This window comes from Sphaeramia orbicularis, chromosome 7 (genome assembly GCF_902148855.1).
Source record: "Sphaeramia orbicularis chromosome 7, fSphaOr1.1, whole genome shotgun sequence".
Lineage (NCBI taxonomy): Eukaryota > Metazoa > Chordata > Actinopteri > Kurtiformes > Apogonidae > Sphaeramia > Sphaeramia orbicularis.
Window position 1 is genome coordinate 12,497,370 of NC_043963.1, and position 27,157 is coordinate 12,524,526.

The window sequence follows — 27,157 nt, forward strand, 5'->3', positions numbered from 1 at the left end:
AAAATGAGTATGACTAAAATGTGTCTGCATGGATGGCCATGCAGACACAATAGCTTTATATTTATTTTGCTATATTGTACATCTGTGACTATTGCCTTCAGTAAGTAATTATACTCTGTTATTGTACTTTCCACTTTATCCAAATTTACTCCACTATGATGTACATCAGAGGTAAATATTGCACTTTTTACTTCATTGCATTCGTCAGACAGCTTTAGTTTTCAGATCACATTGTTTCATCCCCCTCCTGCTCCTGTTCAAGAGTTCATTTATGAGTTGAGTTTCATGCACTTCTCCTACATAAATGTTTTAAAAACCCTGTGGGACTTGCAGGAAAGTGCATCATAGAAAAAAAAGAAATCAATATAAATAAATAATACATACAAAACATTCACTAAAATGAACATAAAAAGAACAAAATAAGTCGTAACAAACAGAAATACACAAAATGCTGAATAAAAGGAGAAAAAAGTAAAGAAGCAAAAATAAAATAAAAAAATAAAATAAATAAGAAGAGACCAAGTTCATAAAAAGTTGACCTTTTAGAGATATGATTCTCACAGGGCCGCAAAGTAAACCTGCACAATAAATCAAGGGGTAACTGCAATCTCAACATCAGCCAAAGCAATAATACAGCTGCAAAAACCTGCAATTTCAATGTTCAGGTTTAGTGACAATGAGAAGAATAAGTTTAATAAAAATGTAACTTTGTAGTTTTGAGTTGGGAAAAAAAAAGCAATAAACTCTCTATTTTTCTTAGTAACTAGGGAAGCACTGTCAAACTAAAATCACAGTGCACAATAATCACAACGTGACTCTGCAAAACATGTGCTCTTAATACAAACATATAACAGTCTCATAGAATTTGAAGCATTGCTATAAACTAGTCAATAGTAGTTCCAACTTTTACTTTTTTTTAAAATTTTTTTTTCCTTTTTCCAATAAATGTACCTACTAAGTTTACAGTAGTGAATCGTCCTGCAGTCTCCATACACATGGGACATAATCTCCACAAAGACTTTACATGCAACTCCTGATTTTGCCAGTAGATGGCAATATACGGTTAGAATTAGAAATGCATCATGACATTGAGGACAGAAAAACATTTCTAAAAAGTAGTGATGAGATTAAAAAAAAAAAGAAATGATAAAAATTATATAAAATAGCATTCAGTAGAAACAATAAGTACAGAAAAATATATCTAAAGGAGCAAAGTATGAAGTATTGTCACAAATCTTGCACATTCTGAGGGTCATATACTTTGAAATAACTGCACATAATAAGGAAATTACACAAGATTGCACAGTCAAACAAAAAAGTCTGTGTTGTTTGTATGAGTGTAGATGTATGAGATCTACTGGATGCAGTGCTGGTTGTAAAATTTGACAGTAGAAGGAAGGAAGGACTTGCTGTACGACTCCTTCATACCCTGATGGTCAAACAGTTGTTGACGTAGCTCAGAATGCCACACATGGGGCGAGAGACGTTTGTTCAGCAAAGAGGATATTATAGCTTGGATATCACCCTCCTATCTCCTACCACCTGCACTGTGTTCACGGGACTGCCAAAGATAAAAATGGCCTTCTTGATCAGTCTGTCACGTCTCTTCCTGTCTACAGTAGACCCCAGAAGACCACCCTACAGAAGATACCAGATGATACGACTGAGTCAAAAACACTCCTGAACTGTGCTCCGTGGCTTTTCCTGTAAAGTGCAGTTGTATTGTCAGTCCAGTCCAGTTTCTTGTTTAGGTACTTGTAGGAGTCCACTATGTGTGTGTGCTAATATGGAAGTCCACCACCAGCTCTTTGGTTTTTCCTGCATTAATTTGGGTGGCCCAGTGGTGCAGTGGATAGCACTCGTGCCACACAGCAAGAAGGTCCTGGATTCAATCCCAAAACCAGTCGATGGTGGTGGGACCTTTCTGTCTGGAGTTTGCATGTTCTTCCCCGTGTCTGCGTGGGTTCTCTCCAGGTACTCCAGCTTCCTCCTACCATCCAAAGACATAGGTTGATCGGTAAATGTAAATTGTCCAGAAGTGTGAACGTGAGAGTGATTGTTTGTCTCTATATGTCAACGCTGTGATGAACTGGTGAAATGTCCAGGGTGTACCCCGCCTTCGCCCATAAGTAACTGGGATAGGCTCCAGTGACCCCCCTGACCCTAGTGAGGATAAAGCAGGTTCAGAAAATGAATGAATGAATGATTTGGAAGCTGTTCCATCTGCACCAGTCCTTAAAGTCCTGAGTTAGTTCCTTGTTCTCCTTGTCATCCTCATCTGTACTCGTACAGAGAGACATTGGTTTCTTTATTAATCAATCAAATAGAATAGATTTGCAACCAAAAAAGAGATTTGAGAGCAAAAGTCAATAAGTGGCAATCAAAAAAACCAGATCATTTTACTTAGAAATCAGTCCTCTTTGCTTGCGAGTTAAAAACTTAGACTAAAATAGACTATCAACTTACTTCCCAGTAGCATAACACGAAGGAGAAGTGGGTATAACATGGAGGGTGTAGCCGGCGCTGGAGCCAGGTCAAACCCATCAATAGAAACACTTCTCTCATCCATCAGCGTAGGCCCCACCTGTTAAGTGCAGTATAACTTGCAAGCAAAACTTTTGAACTTGCAAGCAAAGAGGAGCGATTTATAAACAAAATTATAAAGTAAGTAAAGTAAAGTAAATTTTATTTATAGAGCACTTTTCACAGACAGAGTCACAAAGTGCTTTATCAATTCAAATCAGAATCAAATTAAGTTTACAGAGACCCAACAGAATCCTTCAGGGGCAAACACTTGTGATTGGTGACAGTGGCGAGGAAAAACTTCCCTTTAACGGGCAGAAACCTCGAGCAGACCCAGACTCCTGAAGGATGGCTGTCTGCCTTGACCAGTTGGGGTTAAAGAGAGAGAGAGAGAGTAAAGGAGGAGAAAAGAGAGAGTGATAGAGATATAGAGAGACTGGGGGGGGGGATGACACATGGAGTACGTTATGATGAATACATAGAGTGTAATCAGTCTGTGGTGGTCCTGGGTCAGGTGGGAGACTAAAAAGCCTTTTTGAACAGGAGGGTTTTGAGGTGTTTCTTAAAGCTCTCTACAGAGTCCATGGACCGTAGGTGTAGAGGCAGGTCATTCCATAGACGTGGTGCCACAGCTTTAAAAGACCTGTCACCGCGTGTACTAAAACAGGTCCGTGGAACCATCAGCAGGTGCTGTCCTGAAGACCTCAAGCTACGAGTCGAGCTGTAGGGCTGGATCAGGGAAGCAATGTATGCAGGGGCCTGGCCATGTAGGGCCCGGAAAGTTAGCACAAGAATTTTGAAATGAAGACGATATAGAACAGGGAGCCAGTGGAGAGATTTAAGGATGGGAGTGATGTGGGTTCTCCTGTTTGTGCGGGTCAGGAGCCTGGCAGCAGAGTTCTGGACAAACTGTAGACTGTAGTTATATCTGTAAACTGTAGTTATATCTTTTCTTTGATTGCTCTTATTGTCTTGTACTCTCAAATCTCTTTTTTGGTTGCAAATCTATTCTATTTGGTTGATTAATAGAGAAACAAATGTCTCTCCGTATATACTTGAGGCCAGCAATTGCAGTCGTAAGAGAACTGAGCAGTGTAGAGGATGAAGAGAAACAGAACCAAGACCCTGCCCTGTGGAGTCCCTGTGTTGTAGACCTTCTTGTCAGATATACAGTCCTGGGCCCTCACATACTGTAGTCAGTTTGGGAAATAGTCTAGTACCTAGTAAGACAGGTGGTGGTCCACCCTCATATCCTCCAGCTTGTCCCTCTGAAACACAGGCTGTATGGTGTTAAAAACATAAAACTCATAGTGCTCACAGATTCTCAGTGCTCCTGGGCTCTTCCAGGTCAGAGGATGGTCTGTGTAGGAAGATGAAAGCATCATCCAGCCCAATAAATTAACAAAGTTAAAGGTCTTTGATCTTAAGGCACAGGTGTCAAACATGCGGCCCGCCAAAGGGTCCAATCTGGCCCGTAGGATGAATTTATGAATTGCAAAAATTACACTGAAGGTATAAACAATCAATGGTATTAAAATCATTTTAGGTCAATTCAGTCTAAAATGGGTCAGACTAGTAAAACACTATCATAATAATCTATAAATAAAGAAAACCACAAATTTCTCTCTTTGTTTTAGTGTTAAAAAGGTAAAATTACACAAAAATGTTTACATTTACAGACTAGCCTTTTACAAAAAATTTCAATAACCTGAAATATCTTAAGAGAAGTATGTAGAATTTTACCAATATTCTGCCTGTTACCACATGTTCAGTAAATCCACTGTGATCTGTAAGTTATGATGCATATGTATAACTGATAACTGATAATATCAGGTCTGAGAGTCTGAGTTCTTTTAAGTCAAGGTTAAAGACTCACCTGTTCACTGCTGCCTTTGACTAAAAAGCTTCTTACTTTTTAAATTTTACATTCTCTTTCGAAACTCTGCACTGCAACTCTTTCTTTAATTTGTGTGTGTTTTTATATTTTTGGATTTTATGTGTTGTTTTCTTGCTGTTTTTAATCACCTTTTACATGTTTCCAGATCTCGCCCTGGATGAGCACGTGAGACCACGCCACAGCAGGATCATTACATTGAGCTGCAGCACCTCCGGAACCGCTTTTTGACTTTTGGTTTTGGGGGTCCTTGAGTTTCTTTCCTTATCCTTATTTTTTGTCAACAAATTTGGATGTGATTTTTTTTATTTTTACTGTATAGAAATGGCCTCTGATTAATTCCAAAGAGCTTATGGAATAAAAATCCTCATTGATTTAAAAAAATATAAGGATCTTCAAGTGTTGCATTTTCATTGGCACTGAGTATAGATCAGAGGCCTCTACAACAAGGTATTCCTTTAGAAAACATCATACAGGGGCTGGCAAAAATTGGGAAACAACTATAGAAGCACATGTTCATATTATTTAGCAAAAATATGTGTAATTTACCTGTATGAGGGTTATACTGACCAAGCAAATCTAGAACTGCACAGATATTGGTATGAAAAGCTTAATCAAACTGTCACAATAACCAATAATAGATGGATGAAATGCAGGTCACATTCCACTTCACAAATGTCTGTGTTCAACAGCATTGGAAAACATGGGAATTCATTAAATTGATGCAAGTTAAATATCTCATGAGACCATGACTGGGTACATTATTCGCTTTTCCATTGACCCTCAAATTGCGCAAATATAACTTCTGCATAAAAATTTATCTAATGGAAAAACGACAATTTCGCCAAAAGTCTCATTTTTCGATCAAAAGTTTTTGCGCTGGCAAGAGGTGTTTTTTTCGGGCATAGCGCAAATTGTATATCACGCAAAACTGCAATGGAAAGACCTTTTTTCACAACTAGAGTCAGTTGAATTAAAAAAACAGATGCTGATGTACGTTAAAACAAGCGAAGAAGAAGAAGAAACATGTCGCGGTATGTGTGGACACACCGGGAAACCCAATCATTTTTTAATTTAGTACAAGATAGAGGGGTAATATATAATAATAATGAATATATCGGTAAATCAACACCATATCTACATTCGTCGCCATGTTTATGGAATGACTTCTCATGTCATCTCGCGACAATAAATATACAAATCATTGCATTTGTGATTTAATGGAAAAACCGATATTACACACCTCTCTTTTTTCGACATTTAGTAAATATCGCTGAAGTTTTGCGCAGATGTCCAATGGAAAAGCGACTACTGATGCTTTAAAAACTAAAAAACAGTTTGATGGTTCAGCTTTGATAAAGGTCAGTATAAAGGTATGGCTACCATCCTATACAACACCATGACCTGAAGCATATGTTTAGAGCTGCAACCGATTAATCGACTCAAAGTGATCCAAAATAATCATTCAACCACAATTCTCTTGAATCAAAGCTTTGTTTCCTTCATTTCTCTGCTGTTAAACATTGGTTCCACTGTTGTGTTTCACATGGACGCTTATTGTGACGCACAAAGAAGCTTCAATTCAGGAAACTGCAATTGAATATTTCCCTTCAATTCGAGTCAGTTAATCGAATCGTGAATTTTTGCACCTAATCGATTAATCGGTTGCAGCTCTACATATGTTCCAGCTCTGTCGGGGTTATGTAAAGAGAAAACAAAAAGAAATATCCAACAAGAACACCTTTAGCAAGTTTCACAAGAGGCGTGGCTAAGTATTTCTAACTTTTTAACTGTCCACATACCAGTTAGAGTGTGTACAACTGTTATAGCAATCCTCAGACAGCATTTTTCAACTATTTTTGTATCGATAACTGCTCATTTTAATATTTTATTCAGTCAAAATAAATATTCATATTCTCATTAACTGTAAAAGACTAGGTGTGGCCAAACTTCTCGTGACAGTTGGTGTAGTTTTTATCATGTAAAATACTGTAAAATCTATGTGTGCAAGAAGTATCAATATAAACTATTACTGCAGGTATCAAATACATGACTTGCAAACGTACGTACCACATGAAACAATGGTTAAAAACCATTTAAAAACAAACCAGATAAATGGAAGCTATCATAAATCAACTAACAAGTCGGGGTGAAATCAACTCACGGTAATGGTTGTTTAAAGTCTTCCTCTTTCTTCATGTTGATTTAATATCCACATTATCTACCTCAGTTTGTGCTCTGGTCATGTTGTTGAGGCCAACGGCTTCACCTGAAAACAAACACAATATCACTCATCAAAAACAGTTCTTTAAATCAACTCTGCAATAATTGGCATTTTATCCTCCATTTGCAGAAAGAAAATGACATTTCAAGAAATAAGAATTAAGACTGAACTCATTTTAAGAATTTGCATTAATCAAACTGATCAAAATAAGATAAATAAAATGATAATCAACAAGAATGAAAAAATAAAATAACAGAAATGAGTAAAAATGAACCAGATACTAAATAAAATGAACAAAAAACTTGTATGAGTATAAATAGTTAACTAATAATCACTATATTTGCTACGCATTTGGACACATTTTGACTTTAATTCATGTATTGTCTTTAAAAATCAAATATGGGACATTATCAACAATTGGAACAAAGTTGAGAGAAAACGTGCTGTTCAGTCGATCACAAAGTATGAAATCTGTTCTCCTTATTCAAAACTTAAATCTCACATAACATTATTGTTCACAGTCTGAAAACCGTAGACTTTTGGCTGCAGATAAATCTGATAAATCTGAGCAAATGAGGGCAGGTTAGATTTCTTGGATTTTCTTATCTCTCAGTCATGCCACATAGGTACATTTTCGTGTTCAACCTGTCACTTGAGATGCAAAATAATCCTTAAACTTAGAAGTTTTAGCGAAAAAAGACTTTGCATGTATTGTCAGAGATGCACAGAGTCTGTCTACATCTGAGAATGTAACTAAATAGGTACCAGGACCCTGGATCCTCTCCCTACAAACTGCAGGTTGTGTCCTTATATATTTGTCGAAACAAGTTCCAACACAGTCTGCAAGAACTCACCATGGACAAACACTGGTCTGCAGTTTGTTCATTCATTTTAGTACTTTGTGCATTTGTGAATGTGCACATGGATTTAGTAGAGGGAGCTCTCAGCTTAGGAGGAGGTAAGCTCGTTTCGTACGAGTCTTTTGTGTTGTATTATGTGCTTTTGTCTGTGTGCCCCAGAGGAAAATAGAACTGCTTCTTTCCTTTAACAAGATCTCTTCATTAATACTACCTCAGTTACTGTAGCAAAATATAAACTGCACATATTTCACCATTTCTGCACTTCTGTTTGTTTCTTTTAGGGAGTCCTGTTACTGCCCTAAAAACCTTGGTCTTGCAGGATCACTGTCTATTGGCTGTAACCACGATAAAGACTGTCCTGGAACCTGGAAATGTTGTTACGTGAGAGAGACATGTTTGTGTCCGTCCATGTATGTTCTTCTTCATATTTGTTTTCTGTCTGACAGCTGTTAAAATCCTTTGTTAGTTTCTCTCAATGACTGAACTGGAATTCAAGTCTTAATGGACACATTTTCAGGACTCAGTTGCTGATTGAGGTCTCTTTGATTGTACTGCTTATTCATTTAGTCAAAAAAGAACAGCGTCCACCCAGGAATGCAGGGCCATGTATTAGAACCTGCTCTGGTGATACTGATTGCCCAAATGATGACAAATGCTGCATCTTCATCGGATGTGTGACGCATTTAGATGTAAACCTTTTAAATCAAACCTGGATGGACAGAAAGTCTCTTCCAATTAAAATCCACTTTTTCCAGACTCAGTTGCTGATAGATCTGTTAAGGCCTCTTTGTGTAATGTTTCCTCTTTTTTTTTTAGTCATCTTCAGAGGATGTCCAATCCCTCAAGGGGTCTTACGGACCATGTTTTGTTCTTCCTTATGAATGCCAGAATGATAGCGACTGCTCAGGAAATGGGAAATGCTGCCCCATTGGATGTGGAAGTTATTGCTTCTTTACAAACCCCGGTAAGAACAGAAACTGTACAAATGTTTCCTAGTCTTCCATCTGTGAAAGCTTTTACATATCTGACTCTCTGCTGGTCTTTGGTGTTTCAAAGCAGGGAAGTGACGGCCAGAGGGAAGCTCCATGTGTGCAGAATACTGCGACCATGACCGTCAGTGTCCTGGAGAGCAGAAGTGCTGCAGAACGACCTGTGGCCACGCCTGCAGATTCAGCAGCATCTGATATCTTAATGGGCATTTATTTGGTTTATTCTAATCACCAGATATTTTTTTAAACTTCTTGTTTCATGTTCAGGCATCATTTAAACTCCACATTGAATCAACAGCTGCTTTGGTGATTGGTTTGAGTAATTTTAGTTGTGAAAAAAACACAAATCCTCAGATTCAAGCTTATTAAGTTTGAATATTTTCTGGGTTTTTTTCCCTCTCTATGACAGTAAACTGTATAACTTTGAGTTGTTGTGGTCACCATTTGAGATTTTCAGACATTTTTAGAGAAAAAATGCACTCAATTAATTAAAAAAACAAAACAAAACAATTCAACAGATGATTCAACTAGAAAAATAATGGTAGCGTCTGCTTAAGTACAGATATGTATCTGCACTGGCAAGATTTCAACAGCTTATGTTCAATCTTTTATGTCAAATTTAAAACAGATTAAATAGGCTCCAATTTCAGCACAATATTGATTTACTGATCATTTTCTCATATCTGAAGCACAAAGTGACAAGAAAGCCATTCATTATATGCAGCAATAATATTCTTGTACAAATAAAGTCTCTGTTTAAATGGTCACTGAGTTTTAACTCCACAAAATGTTGATCAACTGGTGTAGAATAAAGTTTACCATATACAAACAATTATTTTGTCTGTTTGTCTCCATGCAAATACAACGATATGTATTTTATTAACACATTATGAGTCGAGGTTTAACTCATGAACATTTGCTGTATGTTGCAGCCGTCAGAGAACTTCTGCAGGTGACAGTTGGTCTGGAGTTGTGTCTGAAGTCTGCAGTGTAGAGGGTGATAGTTTGCTTAATTCAAGCAAAAAAATCTGCCAATGGTACAAGTGAAAATTATCTTGATAAGATTTCTTGAAATAAGATTTTCAAGATCTGTTGTCTAAAAATAAGTTCTTATATCTTGCTCAAAAGTAACTCTTTAGGTGATTATGTCAACTTTGAAGTGTGATGAGATATTTTGACAAGAAATGAGAAAAATGCACTTGGTAAGATTCTGATTTATTCCAGTGTAGGTGTGGCCAAACTTCTTGTGATGGTTGGTGTAGTTTTTATCATATAAAATACTGTAAAATCTATGTATGCAAGAAGTATCAATATAACCTGTTACTGCAGGTGTCAAATACATGACTTACAAACATACATACCACATGTAATGATGGTTAAAAAACTATTTAAAAACAAATCAGACAAAATAAGAAATGAAATAAATCAAATAATAATAAAATCAACAAAGAAGTAATGAAATGAATTTTTTTTTTTTTTTTTAACAAAATAGGCAACAAAGTAGACCCTCCAAAAAATTCATAATCACTATATTTGCAACACATTTGGACATATTTTGACTTTAATTCATGTAATGTCTTTAAAAATCAAATATGGGACAATCTCTCAATAATTGGAACAAACTTCAGAGGAAAAGTGTTGTTCCGTCAATCAGAAAAGTATGAAACCTGGTCTCCTTATTCAAAACTTAAATCTTAAATGACATTATTGTTCACATTCTGAAAACAGTAGACTTCTGGCTGCAGATAAATCTGATAAATCTGAGCTAATGAGGGCAGGTTAGATTTCTTGGATCATCTTATCTGTCAGTCATGCCACATGGGCACATTTTTGTATTAAACCTGTCACTTGAGATGCAAAACAATCCTTAAACTTAGAAGTTTTAGCTAAAACAGACTTTGTATGTATTGTCAGAGATGCACAGAGTCTGTCTACATCTGAGAAATTAACCTAGATTATTGCCTTTGCCAAGGACGTAATGTTTTTGCCAGCGTTGGTTTATCTGTTTGTCTGTCTGTGTGCAAGATAAGTCAAAAAGTTATGGACGGATTTGGATGAAAATTTCAGGAAATATTGATACTGGCACAAGGAAAAAATGATTAAATTTTGGTGGTGACAGACAACAGACAGACTGACCATCGCCAGCAAAAACGTAACCTCCTTGGCAGAGGTAACTAGAGTATTGTGAAAAACTTGCGTCTGCCAGTTGCTGACCTAATAAAAACATCATCTGCATCACCACCCACATCTCTCAAAACTCCCACATGTCAAACTAGAAAAGCACTCAGAGAGCACAGACCTCTGCCAAGGCAGATCAGTCCCCCCCCCCCCGATGTTTGTCTGACTCTATCACACACATTCTCTCCATCACCCAGATCCTTATCACCTTGTGGACTCTGTATTATCTCTCCAGGTTTTGTGTTGTTTCTTCCTGTTTATTTTTCTGTTAATAAAATGTTTTCCCTTCAGCAATGCACGTATTAGTCCAGTCATTCACTCCGTCTCGAAAATTTGTGTACGACACCCTCTAAGAATGCCACGAATGCTGCACAAATGACGTACTACTGCCTATTACAAACACCTTACGTCCACCTTAAGGAATCCGTGCGAATCTCTGTCTGTACGTCTGTGAACGTCATAACGGTTCCCTAATAACAATGTAATGTGTTCTTGTGATCTCCTTGTGGTCATCGCAGGAACATGTGGTTTTAGAATGGCCTCATGATCCACAAACATAGCGTGTTGTTCTTAGGTTGTTCCCAAGGCAGTGTTTTTCAACCTTGGGGTCGGGATCCCATGTGGGGTCGTCTGGAATTCAAATTGGGTTGCCTTAAATTTCTAGTAATTGATAAAAATAAAAACTTACTAATAAAAAATATATGTTGAGTTGAGAGAGGCAATCACAATACATAAAAGACATGACAAACTGTGAAACTGAAACTGAAGCACTGTGGTTCTGTTTATCTGTCAAATGTTCATTGTGGTCGGTTTCAGATGCTGAAGCTCTTTCATAATTCAAAGTTTGAGTTATTGTTTGTTCGGTATTAATTTGCAGCCTTGTAAATCCAAGCTGGACTGACTGTACATATCCTGACCAAGGAAAATAAAATTCTCACTTTGTGCAGTAATCTACACCTAGCTTTTCTGCCTCGGTCCATAATAGTTTACATTATATAGCCTAAATGTCATCTAAATTTAACATTATAGCAAACTATTACATGATCAAAAACAAATTAATTTTAGCAAAAAAAAAAAAAGTCTCCGTTTTGAATGTCTGGGGTCACCAGAAGTTTATGATGTTAAAATAGGGTCAGGAGCCAAAAAAGGTTGGGAACCACTGTCCCAAGGCATTCCTTAGGGCACCCTACGAAAGGGGATTTCATAGCACATTCGTAAAAAATCCTGCACAAATCATCCACCTGGCTATGAACTTAGGAACAGTCTACGAACTCTCCATTTTTAAAAGGCTGCCTTGAGAAGGTCGTACGAAATGGTCCGTACATTGTTTGCATGGTGTTCGTAGCCGTTCGTACCAGCATTTGTGACTGAGCCTTAACTCAACAGGCACCAGGACCCTGGATCCTCTCTCTACAAACTGCAGGTTGTGTCCTTATATATTCGTCCAAACACAAGTTCCAACACAGTCTGCAAGAAGTTAACATGGACAAACACTGGTCTGCAGTTTGTGCATTCATTTTAGCACTTGATGTATTTGTGAATGTGCACTTGGTTTTCGTAGAAGGAGCCGATGGAAACTTAAAAGGTAAGTTTGTTTCATGAGTCATTTGTGTTTTAATATGTTGCTTTTGTCTGTGTGCCTCAGAGAAAAATAGAACTCTTTCTTTCCTTCATCCACATCATTTCATTAATACCACATTGGCTTCTGTAGCAAATTAAAACCCGCAGACATTTCACCATTTCTGCTCTAATGTTTGTTTCTCAGAGACTCTCCCAAAGCCAGGCCACTGCCCTCGCCGCCTTAACATTGTCCGATCACGTAAAGGCTGTGAATGTGATGAAGAATGTCCCGGAAACCACAAATGCTGTGTTTTTGACGGTGGAGCTGTTTGCGTCCCTCCCGCTTTCCGTATGTCATTTTTGTCGTTTTTTTTTTTTTTTTGTCAAACTGGCAGTAGTTAAAATCCTTTGTTATTTTCTCTCAGTGTCTGAACTGGAAGTCAAGCCTTAATGCACAAAAAGTCTCTTTCAATTAAAATCCACATTTTCCAGACTCTGTTGCTGATAGACGTCTCTTTGATTGTACGGCTTTCTTTTTCTTTCAGCCAAAAAAGGAGTGTGTCCTCGCAGGAACTGGGATGCAGGCCTGTGTGTTGAATCCTGCTCTGATGACAGTGATTGCCCACATGATGAGAAATGCTGCTTCAACGGATGTGGACATACATGTACCGCGCCCTACACTGGTAAGATGGAACAAACAGTGTACAGCAGTGTTTTTCAACCTTGGGGTCGGGACCCCACGTGGGGTCACCTGGAAATCAAATGGGGTCGCCTGAAATATTTAGTAAAACAAAAAACAAAAACAATGCACTAATAAAAAATGAAAAAGATATGGTGAGTTTAGAGCAGGGGTGTCAAACATGCGGCCCGGGGGCCAAATGCGGCCCGCCAAAGGTTCCAATTTGGCCCACAGGATGAATTTGTGAAATGCAAAAATTACACTTATGATCACAGAAAATTTGGGTTCAGGTTCCACATACAGACCTGGTATATATATGTATATATGTATATATATATAAATATGATCATAATAACCTATAAATACTTACAACTCCAATTTTTTCTCTTTGTAAATGTAAATATTTTCATGTAATGTTCCTGTATTTACACATTTATTGTTAAAATAGGGTCAGGAGCCAAAAAAGGTTGGGAACCACTGTCCCAAGGCATTCCTTAGGGCACCCTACGAAAGGGGATTTCATAGCGCATTCGTAAAAAATCCTGCACAAATCATCCACCTGGCTATGAACTTAGGAACAGTCTACGAACTCTCCATTTTTAAAAGGCTGCCTGGAGAAGGTCGTACGAAATGGTCCATAAATTGTTTGCACGGTGTTCATAGCTGTTTGTACCAGCATTTGTGACTGAGCCTTAACTCAACAGGCACCAGGACCCTGAATCCTCTCCCCACAAACTGCAGGTTGTGTCCTTATATATTTGTCCAAACACAAGTTCCAACACAGTCTGCAAGAACTTACCATGGACAAATACTGGTCTGCAGTTTGTTCATTCATTTTAGTATTTTGTGCATTTGTGAATGTGTACTTGGTTTCAGTAGAAGGAGCTAGCATCAACATAAAAGGTAAGTTTGTTTCATGAGTCATTTGTGTTGAATTATGTGTCATTTGTGCTTCTTTCTTTAAACGAGATCACTTCATTAATACCACCTCAGTTACTGGAGGAGAATAAAACGGCAGATATTTCACCATTTCTGATCTAATGTTTGTTTCTCAGAGACTAAACCAGGCCAATGCCCTCTATGGACTATTGAAGGAATACCATCAGAAAATGCCTGTAAATATGATGAAGACTGTCCCGGAAACTACAAATGCTGCAATAGTCACTTGGGACCAACTTGTGTCCATCCTGTTCCCATTATGTCCTTCTTCATATGATGTTTTTTTTATTTTGTGTTGCTTTTTTTTTTTTACAGTCAACCTGGCAGCTGTGCTTTGTTGGCTTTATTAGTTTCCCTGAACTGGTCAAGTCAATCCTTAACAGACAGAAAGTCTCTTTCAATTTAATTCCACATTTTTCTAGACTCTTTTGCTAATAGATCTGTTTAGGCCTCTTTGAATGTATTGCTTTCTCTATTTTAGGTGTAGACAGTTTGTGTCCAGATGTTCAAAGGATCTTCGGACCATGTATTTTTCTTCCCGATAACTGTCAGAATGATAGTGACTGCGGAAGTGGGATATGCTGCCCCGATGAATGTGGACATTCATGCTTCTTTTCACTCCCTTTCAGACCTAGTAAGACTAAAAACTGTACAAATGTTTCCTAGTCTTCCATCTGTGAAAACTTTTACATATCTGACTCTCTTTTGGTCTTTGGTGTTTCATAGTAGGGAAGTGACAGCCAGAGGGAAGCTCCATGTGTGCAGAATACTGCGACCGTGGCGGTCAGTGTCCTGGAGAGCAGAAGTGCTGCAGGACGACCTGTGGCCAGGCCTGCAGATTCAGCAGCATCTGATATCTTAATGGGCATTTATTTGTTCTATTCTAATCACCAGACAAGTTTTTTTTTTTACTTCTTGTTTTATCTTCAGGCATCATTTAAACTCCACATTGAATCAACAGCTGCTTTGGTGATTGGTTTGAGTAATTTTAGTTGTGAAAAAAACACAAATCCTCAGATTCCAGCTTCTTAAGTTTGAATATTTTGTGGCTCTTTTGGTTTTTTTTTTTCCTTCTCTGTGACAGTAAACTGTATAACTTTGGGCTGTGGTCCACATTTGAGGTCATTACTTCCGCTTTTAGAACCAATCTTTCACAATTTTCAGACATTTTTAGAGAAAAAAATGTCCTCTAATAACAATAATAATAATAATAATAATAAAAATAAAAATAATAATAATTCAACAGATGATTCAACTGGAAAAATAATGGTAATTTCAGCTTGAGTACAGATATGTATCTGCATTGGCAAGATTTCAACAGTTTATGTTTAATAGTTTATGAGTAATTTAGAACACAATTAAACAGACTCCAATTTCAGCACAGTATTGATTTACTGATAATTTTCTCATATCTGAAGCATAAAGCAACAAGAAAGCCATTCATTATATGCAGCAATATTATGCTTGTACAAATAAAGTCTCTGTTTAAATTGTCTCTGAGTTTTAACTGCACAAAATGTTGATCAACTGGTGTAGAATAAAGTTTATCCATACAAACAATTATTTTGTCTGTTCTCTACATGCAAATACAACAAGATATATTTCATTAACACATTGTGAGTCAAGGTTTAAATCATGAACATTTGCTTTGAGTCTGTGACCATATGCTGATCAAAGTCTTCAGTAGGCCAAGCTGTTTTTTGTGGCTAAAACTCAAATAATCTTATATTTCAATCAGTAATGTTTTGTTGTGTCTGTTTTTCCTTGCTGTTATTCCTTTCCCATTGCTGCTTAAATGGACGGTAGGTTTATTGTTCTTTGTACTGAACACTTTATGGGTGAGAGGGCAAGAAGCAGATTGATTTACTCTGTATTTCAGCCAATAAATTTGCCAGAAATTAGAAAAGGTGTGGTGCATTAATCATATATATGACACACACATAAATACATACATATATGCATTTTAGGTGAGAAACAAATCATGAAATATGCCAGGGATGGAAAGTGGTTAGAGGTAAAGTACTTAAAGAGGTGGCCAAAAGAGTCTGATGCAGATGTATTTCTTTATAATATACAAATCTCAGCTAAAATAGCGTAAGTGTCAATTTATTGAAAAGGAGGTAATAAACATTTATAAATATGATAAAAGAACTGGTTCAAAGATTCACAGTAACCTCACTTTTTTCCTTTTACAGTGGAATGGTCTAAGTCCACAAGTACAAAGCATAACAAAAAACAAAATAATAATAATAATAATAATAATAATAATGATAATTTGGAGAAAAAAGTGAATAATATGAACAAAAAACGAATAACATAAGAAATAAATCAGCCAAAAAACAAAATAATTAGGAATCAGATCTTGCATCTTACATTTTACTCTGAACATATATTCACATCTTTGCAGATTTTCTAAGAATTTTGTTAAACTTTGTGAAACATTTAGATGTAAAAATGACTTTAACTCATGTATTCTCTTTAAAATCAAAGGTAGGACAAACTGGAGACGAATGAAAAAATGCTGTTCAGTCGATCATGAAGTGTGAAACCTGGCCTCCCTACTAAAACCTACATCTCAAATGACCTTATTGTCCACATTCTGAAGACAGGGGGGGTTGTTGGCTGCAATATACAAGTGATAAATCTGAGCTGATGAGAGCAGGCTAGATTTCTTAGATTCTTGAGAAAACAATTAAACCCACAACTTTTGATGCCAAAAAATTCCTAAACAGGTGTTGAAGGCTTTGTATCTGTTCTCAGAGTTGTACAGTCTGTGCCCACCTGAGAAATAAACTATGAATAGGTTTGAACACATGTTGATGGTCTGATAAACCTGAACTAAGAGAGAGCAGGTTAGATTTCTCTGGTGTCAATGGGGAACAATAAAAACTACTTCAGTCACATTACACAACTCTGGTAAATTCTAAGGAAGTCACTAGGAATAGGGCTGCTCGATTATAGAAAAAAAAAATAATCGCGATTATTTTAGCAATAATTGAAATCACGATTATTAAAAATGATTATTTGTTAACCTTAAAGTTGTTTATTTTTTTTTCTTGCAAAGCAATGTAAAATATACTCTTTAAACATAAATAAAGCTTTTAAACACTAAAACAAAGTATGTTCACTTGAAACAAAAAAATCTTTGAATGCAAATAAGTGTACTGTAAATTCAAGTATGTTTCCTTTTGTAAATAAATAGTGCACTGGAATTAAACTGCTATAGACTTGCCATAGAACTGTAGCAATAATAAAAAAAAAAAAAAACTCACGTAAAGTGCAAATTATAAATTAAAGTATTTTCAATGTAGTATGAAACAGTAAATTCAGTGGCGTGCCATGAGGTTTCAGTTCAGGCCTTCTGTATACATCAGCCATCTAGAATACGTATGTTAGGGTTATACAGGTTAGGGTTAGGTTAATACGGGAGTTACAGCGTAAAGAGATTCGGAGACTGAAGATTGCATTGCGGACGAAGTTGTTTTTATGCGTTTTAGTTTTTCATAAGATTATGATAAAGGTGGCGGTGGTTAAACTTTAGATGGTTAAAAGGTTTGTTGTGTTAGCGGTCGGTGCGGACACAACTACGAAACACTTTTTGCACGTGATGTGTTTTTGCTCTTCGTCTTCTTCATCAAACCCAAAGTGATTCCATACAATTGAATTGGACTAGCCTTTTTGTTTACCAAGCACTTCTGCTGTGATTCTCCTGCCGTTTTTCCAGACTGCTAGGTACAACTTTCCTCTTGGGGTGGACCTGCCGGCTAGCTGGCAGCAGTAGCTTAGAGGGGGGCGGGGCAGAGCAGCTCATGGTAGCTTGCGTGCGCGTGAATTAAAACAACTCAAAATTAATAATCGTTTTTTCTCGATTACATAATTTTTGTAATCGTTGCGTGTAATAATCGAAATCGTAATTGAATTTCGATTAATTGCACAGCCCTAACTAGGAATACAAAAACACAGACTGACAAAGGTATTTAGTGTCTAAAACAAGCAAATCAGGGCATGAACTGAACTTTTTCAAGTAGATTAAATATCAAATATATGTCCATCTGAAAGGTGTCACTTTCTATTATAAAATACAGCATTTTCTTCAAGGGAAGACAGGTCTATATGTGTGTTTTTGTTTGTTTTTTTTATTACAAATAACATTTAAAACCAAAAACAACAAAGAAAAACATAAAAAAAAAAAAAAAACATGTTCAAAAAGGTGCAGGATGAAGTGCAACTTATATAGTCCTGCCCCCCCCGCCACATTCTGCCTCTGCTGACCACAGTCCCATGCCAGCTTCACAAAATAACTAGAAAAAAATCTCACACATATCAATTATTTTATTTCCAAATAAATATATTTAATTCACAAATATTGTTTGTATCTCCTTTCACACCAACTACCTGCATGTCCTCCTACACCATATCCACTCATCTCTTTGCCTCCTGCCTGGTAGCTCCATCATCATTCTTCTGCCTATATATTCATTATCCCTCATCTAAACCATGTCAGTCTGGCCTCTCTCAGTTGAGACTGATCTCATGAAATTGTGTTGTATGTCACGCCAGTTCTTACGGCATTTGGCGTGCTATATGTACACATTTTCGTCCTTTCGCGTGTTATTCAACACCATTTGATCGCGTGTCAATTTACAGTGTTGGAATTATACTGTTGAAGAACATATAAAAACCTAAGCTAAACCTAACCCAACAATGGCAAGATCTCCAGTTTACATTAACCCTAACCCTAATCCTAACCCTCAGTGCGTGGTAGGCTATTTGATGCAGCGTGAACATGCATGTGGAAAGCTTATAATGTGTACAGATAACACGTCAATTAATGACAATTAAAAGTGGTGTATATTTACGCGATTTCATGATATGACTGTGCACAGTTTGTAACAAAAACATACAACCTGAGCTGTCCCTCTGATTTGCTCCTTCCTAATCCTGTCCACCCTTGCAGCTCCCAAAGAAAACCTCAACATCTACAGCTCTGCCTCAAGTCTTTTGGAAAATGCAGTCATCGCTAAACCGTACAATATCACTGGTCTCACTACTGTCCAGAACATCTTTCCTTTAATTCTTGCAGATACTCCTGACACATTCTTCCACCCTCTCCTCTTCACCTCCAATCCAACCTCCCCAACCTTCTGAACAGCTGACCTCAAATACTTAAAACCCTTCTCCACCTCGGCTCCTAGCATCCTCAGTTTTACCTCCCCTCCCTTTCATTCACACACATCTATTCTGTCTTGCTATGACTGACTTTCATTCCTCTACTTTCCATTGCATACTTCTACCTCTCCAGGTTTTCCTCCACCTGCTCCCTGCTCTTAGTACAGGTCACAATATCATCTGCAAACATCCTAGTTCATGGAGTCTAACCTCATCTGTCACCCTGTCCTTCACCACGGCAAACAAGAAGGGGCTCAGATGCACCCACTTCCATCTCAAACTCCTGTGTCACACCTCACCACTGTCATACTGTTCTTATATATATCCTACATATTGCCATCCAATGCTGACTGGCTACACTTTTTCCTACCACTACTTTGCAGTTTCTTTCAGGCTACACCATTGTAGTCTGGATATTGTTAATTGTAGTCTTATATTTTACTCAGAACAGAAATGCACTTTTATGCAGATTTTTGACAAATACATTTGGTGACACATTTTGGATGTAAACCTGACTTCAGCTCACTAGGAGATGGGCAGATGAAGCCTTGTATTATACTGAAAAAAGATTTAAAGCTGCACAACCTCAAAGACAGACCCTACCACTGACATCTAGTGGTCAGATAAAATTATAGCAGCCCCAAACATCTAAATGAGTCATTCATCTTGTTGATTCTAGTTTCAACACAAAAGCAATCAATTCAGTCTTAAGCAGCTGTGTCGTCATTCTGAGAATCATTGACCAAACAACTAAACAGCTATAGCACAAAAAAGACTTTACTGCATCCTCAAATCTGTATAGAGTCTGTCCACACTTGAGAAATAAACTATGAAAGCTGAGAGTTGGAAGACAGGTTAATGTTGTCTCTTATACATGTGTACATTTATTTGTATATAACACAGCAGGAAAAGACCAAAAATCATCCATATGGGAGGTTATCTGAGCTCATGAAAGTTGAGCGTTAGAGATGTGTGCTTCTCACAAGACAGTGACTAAAAAAAATAAGATGATGATCTAATAACATATGATGCATTGCTGTAATTTTGAATTCCCCAAATTAGGCTGGGAATTGACAGAATAAAGTATTTAACAATACTCTTATGTATGACATGTCCATTTTAGGAGGCAAAAAGTCACACATTTACAAAAAAAAAAAAATTAAAAACTGTGGGGTTAAAGCATTTAAAAAATACTTCAAAAGTGCCATGACATAAGTGCCGATCTATTACACCTGTTTTCTCCATTATGACCCACTTTACTGATATTTTTGTGATGCTAGCTTAAGTTTGCTGCCAAATAATTAGCTTATCCAAACAAACACTATCCAAATATCCTCATTAGCTATCACTTATTCACAGGTATTTTCAAGTAAGACAACTTCAAATTAGAGCAGTTACATGGCAATTATTTAGTCAGTGAGTGAAAACAGTACAAATTTTGTGTTGCTTCCTTCAGTTTACTGCAAAATACAAGTAGCATTAGCTTAGCTTATATGATAACTGAATGAACCTGACAATTTAGCTAGTTAATGGGTGAACCCTTTATGCCTCTACTTTGTAATGGCAGTTATTATTAATCCAAAAACAAAGTAAGCAAAACTATTAAAACATTTTATCACACTGCTCGGCCCTGGACTTGTTTAGCTAAAAAAGAAAATAAAAAAAAAAGAAAAAGAAATTTTCACTTTAATTGCTGGCATGTGAACAGTTTATTGACAGGGCCGGAAACTGTAGCTCGCTAACTTTCTGCCAAAAAAATGACACGAAATATTTACTTTACATTTTACACATTTGTCCTTACCAGCTCTAGGAAGAGTCCAAATTCAGATACCACCACCTCCTCCGTCGCAAAAACATAGCGCAGCCAAAACTGCGGACTTTTTATCTTGTTTTTACTCATTTTTACCTCAATAAAGGTACCCGGATGTACCATATAAACATCCGGTTAAGCCCTTCAAAATAAGATACAAGCGTTAACGACACATTTTTGTAGCAAATTTTGTTAATTGTAGTTTTTTGGTGTATATCGCCATCTCCTGGAGATATTATTAAGTTAACATCTTCAAATAAGCTAAAAACTGGATAGATAGATAGATAGATAGATAGATAGATAGATAGATAGATAGATAGATAGATAGATAGATAGATAGATAGATAGATAGATAGATAGATAGATAGATAGATAGATAGATAGATAGATAGATAGATAGATAGATAGATAGATAGATAGATAGATAGACCTCCCTTATTTATCCCTGTAGGGAAATTTGGTCTCTGCATCTTTTTTTTTTTTTTTTTTTTTTTAAATAACGAGCCACAGCCCTAATTAACTTCTGATTTTTTTTTTTTTTTTGAACAATGAACAATTGAACAGTACATATACATAATAGTATACATCAAAAAAGGAGAGAAAAAAATTCATAATTCACAATATATTTTACATTTCAAATATATAGAAACACAAGTAAATATACATATATATATATATATATATATATATATATATATATATATATATATATATATATATATATATATATATATATATATATATATATATATATATATATATATATAAAATGCTCAAGGTGTAAATAGAAATTATATAAATAAAATAAGATGGCAACATGGTGGTGCAGTGGTTAGCACTCATGCCTCACAGCAAGAAGGTCCTGGGTTTGGTTCCAACACCAGTCGACGGGGGGTGGGACCTTTCTGTGTGGAGTTTGCATGTTCTCCCCGTGTCTGCGTGGGTTCTCTCCGGGTACTCCGGCTTCCTCCCACCATCCAAAGACATGCACTGATAGGTTAATTGGTTAATCTAAATTGCCTATAGGTGTGAATGTGAGAGTAATTGTTTGTCTCTGTATGTTCAGCCCTGTGATGAACTGGCGACTTGTCCAGGGTGTACCCCGCCTTCGCCCCTATGTAGCTGGGATAGGCTCCAAGCGACCCCCATGACCCTAGTGAGGATAAAGCGGGTTCAGAAAAAAAATGAATAAATAAAATAAGATTATACACTTGACCTAGTTTTTTGATTTTATTTGCTTTAGAATTTATGAGGTTCTTTAAATTGTCTAAATCTTTGGAGAAAAGGGCTGTAAAAACAATAATGTTTGGATACTGGTGTGCAAATTTAATGCAATGAATGTGAAATTTGGCAAAAAATAACAAAAAGGTTGATAATATTTTTTTTCTGGATTTATTTTATCAATTTGTGAAAGGCCAAATAAAATATGTTGAAAGTTCAATTTACATGACGGGTCAATTTTGGTGTTTGTAAAATTATTCAAATCAATCCAAAATATATGTGAGTAGGTGCAATCCCACGGTCTCTGCATCTTACTTATCCCAATACACACAACAGCTAGCATTAGCATTAGCGTTAGAAGTAGCATTAGCATTAATTTGTACCAGTTTTCCAGTTTTCCAGTTCCAGTTTTGTGGAGCACTACAATGCCGAAATGTTTTTTTAATGATAGAATTTCACTAAAACTATACACTTTTGAAACTGTTTGGACATATATTATTTCTATATTAAATATATATGTATCTCAAATATCTATTATTTATTTTGTCAACATACACTCATATACGGAAGCCGAGAAAGGCCATGGATTTACATATAATTTTATGGTTGTTTTCTCGAGATAACGAATTAATTTATTTCATTATTTTTTAATAAAGAACCATATACAGAACTCAGATGTGAGCAGGTACCACATCCTCCACACCGCAGCCTTCAAGAACCTTCAATATTTACATTTTATTTATGCATTTGGCAGACGCTTTTTTCCAAAGTGACTTACAGGGGAAAACCAATCAAATCAATCAATCAATCAGTCAAATTTTATTTATATGGCGCCAGATCACAACAAGTTATCTCATGACACTTTATATATAGAGTTGGTCAAAACCAGACTCTAAGCCAATTTACAGAAACCCAACAGAAAACCCAATATAACGACCATAAAATAATACATAAATCCACAGCTGTTCTTGGCTTCTGTACTTATCATTGTTTACTGAAGATGGTTATGAATGGTAGAAACCTTAGCACTGTTTGTTCTGTTTTCTCAGCTTAGTTGCTGTGCTAAAACTGATTTGGAGTAACTCAACAGGCACCAGGACCCTGGATCCTCTCTCTACAAACTGCAGGTTGTGTCCTTATATATTCGTCCAAACACAAGTTCCAACACAGTCTGCAAGAAGTTAACATGGACAAACACTGGTCTGCAGTTTGTGCATTCATTTTAGCACTTTATGTATTTGTGAATGTGCACTTGGTTTTCGTAGAAGGAGCTGATGGAAACTTAAAAGGTAAGTTTGTTTCATGAGTCATTTGTGTTTTAATATGTTGCTTTTGTCTGTGTGCCTCAGAGAAAAATAGAACTCTTTCTTTCCTTCATCCACATCATTTCATTAATACCACATTGGCTTCTGTAGCAAATTAAAACCCGCAGACATTTCACCATTTCTGCTCTAATGTTTGTTTCTCAGAGACTCTCCCTAAGCCAGGCCACTGCCCTCGCCGCCTTAACGTTGTCCCATCACGTAAAGGCTGTGAATGTGATGAAGACTGTCCCGAAAACCACAAATGCTGTGTTTTTGACTGTGGAGCTGTTTGCGTCCCTCCTGCTTTCAGTATGTCATTTTTGTCATGTTTTTTTTTTTTTTTGTCAAACTAGCAGTTGTTAAAATCCTTTGTTATTTTCTTTCAGTGTCTGAACTGGAAAGTCAAGCCTTAATGCACAAAAAGTCTCTTCCAATTAAAATCCACATTTTCCAGACTCTGTCGCTGATGGACGTCTCTTTGATTGTACGGCTTTCTTTTTCTTTCAGCCAAAAAAGGAGTGTGTCCTCGCAGGAACTGGGGTGCAGGCCTGTGTGTTGAATTCTGCTCTGACGATAGTGATTGCCCAAATGATGAGAAATGCTGCTTCAACGGATGTGGACATACATGTACCGCGCCCTACACTGGTAAGATGGAACAAACAGTGTACAGCAGTGTTTTTCAACCTTGGGGTCGGGACCCCGCGTGAGGTCGCCTGGAAATCAAATGGGGACGCCTGAAATTTTTAGTAACTGATAAAAATGTAAAAAACAAAAAAAAAAACAAAACAAAACAAAAAAACCAAAAACAATGTACTAATAAAAAAGATATGGTGAGTTTAGAGCAGGGGTGTCAAACATGCGGCCCGGGGGCCAAATGCGGCCCGCCAAAGGTTCCAATTTGGCCCACAGGATGAATTTGTGAAATGCAAAAATTACACTTATGATCACAGAAAATTTGGGTTCAGGTTCCACATACAGACCTGGAAAAATATGATCATAATAACCTATAAATACTTACAACTCCAATTTTTTCTCTTTGTAAATGTAAATATTTTCATGTAATGTTCCTGTATTTACACCAAAACAAACTATCATTTCACCGAAAACGGAAAAATCCTGAACAAATATGAAAAACCTGAAATGTCTTAAGAGATATAAGTGTAATTTTAATAATATTCTGCCTGTTACTGAATATTTAGTGTATTTGTAGATCCACTGTGATCTGTAAGTTGTAATGAATATGACGTCAATATAAACTGAGCCAGAATATTGTTAAAATTGCACTTATTTTTCTTAAACTTTTGGGTGTTCATGTCATTCACATTGTTTTAAAGGACAGTTTGTAGATGTTAACATTTTCACCATGTAAGGAAAGTTCGGAGTTGACATTATTTATATAGAATTAATTTATTATTTTACTGGTCCGGCCCACTTCACACCAAATTTGGCTGAATTTGGCCCCTGACCTCAAATGAGTTTGACACTCCTGGTTTAGAGAGAGAATCACAATACATAAAAGAAATGACAAACTGAAACTGAAGCACTGTGGTCCTGTGTATCTTTCAAATGTTCATTGTGGTCAGTTTCAGATGCTGCAGCTCTTTCATAATTCATAGTTTGTGTTATTGTTTGTTCAGTATTTATTTGCAGCCTTGTAAATAAAGGCCTCTATCCATACTAATATACATTATATAGCCTAAATGTCATCTAAAATTAATATTTTTTTGCAACATAGTATAGCAAACTATTACATGATCAAAAACAATTTAATTTTATATTTAAAAAAAAGCCTCCGTTTTGAATGTCTGGGGTCGCCAGAAATTTGTGATGTTAACCCTTTCATGCACAGTGGTAACTCCAGTGGACAGTTCTTCTCCAGCTGTTCTTTTGTATATTCATGGGTTTTGTTGTTTTAGCTCCATATCAGCCAACACAGTGGACACTTATGCACCATCTCATACACTGACATTCATACCATTACGGTAACTTTGCTGTTCTTGATAAACCTGATCTGCACTAACATGTTTGAGTGTAAATCAATTGTTATTTGTTTGACAAAAAGATTTTTTTTTTGCATATTATCTCCATGAAGTGAGCAATAACTAACATTAGATGTTAAAATCTGAGAAAACATCAGATTAGCTGCATTAAAAATGTTTTTATTTCATTGTTTTCATCTCACTTTCTGTTATTGGGTTTTAAACACGTTTCTTTACTTCAAAAATTAAATGCATGGACATTATGTAACTCCATGAAAAGAAAAAAAAAACTCAATCACATTGTTTTTTTCATGCCTAAGGAGGAATAAAAACACTCAAGAAAAAAGTCTTGACGAAGGTTGTCATAGTTCATGCATGAAAGGGTTAAAATGGGGTCATGAGCCCAAAAAGGTTGGGAACCACTGGTATACAGAATAATTACCAGTGTTCCTTCACGTTTGCATATCTGAGTCTCTCCTTGTCTTTGGTGTTTCAGTGAAGCGGGGTCGCTGCCCTTCACCTCAGGGAACCCCCATGTGTGCAGAATACTGCTACCATGACGGCCAGTGTCCTGGAGAGCAGAAGTGCTGCAAGACGACCTGTGGCCACGCCTGCAGTGAACCCTGCTGATTCAGCAGCACCTGGTATCCCAATGTGCACTTGTTTGATTTATTTTAAGCACTAGATATATTCGGTTTTGTTTCATCTTCTTGTATCATTTAAACTCCACATTGGGACGCTTTTGTACTCTTTGTTTGGACAGAAAAATTAAAAATTAAAGATGCAACAATCAGTTAATTAGTTTTCGACTGTTCTTTAATACAATCTGCTTTAATAAATGGTTTGGGTTTTATTTGTACAAAAAGCACAAATTCTGTTTTTTCCTCCTCTATGACACTCAATTAAATGTCATTACATCATGGACCACATTGGAGGTCATCATTTGGGCTTTGAGAAGCACTATCACAATGTTTTGTTGACCACACAGTTGCTAATGTAATCAAAAAATAATAAACAGATTATTCAACAGTGAAAATTATCCGTAGTTGCAGCCTGGGCACAGACTTCTATCTATATTTTTAAGATTTCAACAGCTTATGAACCATATTTTATGCGTACTATACAACAAAATTACATAGGTTCTGATTTCAGCACAATTTTTGGATAAAAAATTAGCATATTTGTCATATTTAACGCATAAAGTCAGTCAGTGTATGCAGCAATATTACATTTGTATAAGTAAGCTCTGTGTTGTTGGACTATCCAAAGAAAGTGTCACCATTTTTCAGTTTTAATTGCACAAAATGTTGATCAACTGATGTAAAATAAAGTTTACGAACATACAAATAATTACTTTGTCTGTACTCGTCATGCAAACACAACATATATTTCATTAACAAATTGTGAGTCAAGGTTTAACTCAGGAACACACTGCAAAAATCTAAATCTTACCAAGTGTATTTTTCTCATTTCTAGTCAAAATATCTCATCACATTTAAAATAAAACATAATCACTTAAAGAGTAACTTTTCAGTGAGATATAAGAACTTAATTTAAGATTTTTTTTTTTTTTATTTTTTTTTTTAGCTTAATTCAAGCTAAAAAAAAAAAAAAAAAAATATGCCAATGGAGCAAGTGAAAATTATCTTGGTAAGATTTCTTGAAATAAGATTTTCAAGATCTATTATCTAAAAATAAGTTCTTATATCTCACTGAAAAGTTACTCTTTAGGTGATTATGTCTTATTACCTCCGCTAAGGAGGTTATGTTTTTGCCAGGGTTTGTTTGTTTGTTTGTTTGTCTGTCCGTTAGTGTGCAACATAACTCA

General features: G+C 36.4%; 1 protein-coding gene across 1 annotated transcript; it reads left to right on the forward strand.

Annotated features, from left to right (window-relative positions):
• Window positions 1–12,103: 12,103 nt before the first annotated feature.
• wfdc2 (WAP four-disulfide core domain 2) lies at window positions 12,104–26,337 on the forward strand. Its single transcript, XM_030139753.1, has 7 exons — window positions 12,104–12,253; window positions 12,434–12,577; window positions 12,774–12,911; window positions 22,449–22,453; window positions 23,518–23,659; window positions 23,858–23,995; window positions 25,826–26,337. The coding sequence occupies exons 1-7, from the start codon at window positions 12,151–12,153 to the stop codon at window positions 25,957–25,959; spliced, it is 804 nt and encodes a 267-aa protein (XP_029995613.1). The 5' UTR covers window positions 12,104–12,150; the 3' UTR covers window positions 25,960–26,337.
• The last annotated feature ends 820 nt before the right edge of the window (window positions 26,338–27,157 follow it).

Bases quoted from the DNA above. Each gene is read 5' to 3' on its own strand.
- wfdc2 (XM_030139753.1), top strand. From the start codon at position 12,151: ATGGACAAACACTGGTCTGCAGTTTGTGCATTCATTTTAGCACTTGAT. The intron at 12,578-12,773 runs GTATGTCATTTT...TTTTTCTTTCAG, and splicing joins TTGCGTCCCTCCCGCTTTCC to CCAAAAAAGGAGTGTGTCCT. The intron at 23,996-25,825 runs GTAAGATGGAAC...TTGGTGTTTCAG, and splicing joins ATGTACCGCGCCCTACACTG to TGAAGCGGGGTCGCTGCCCT.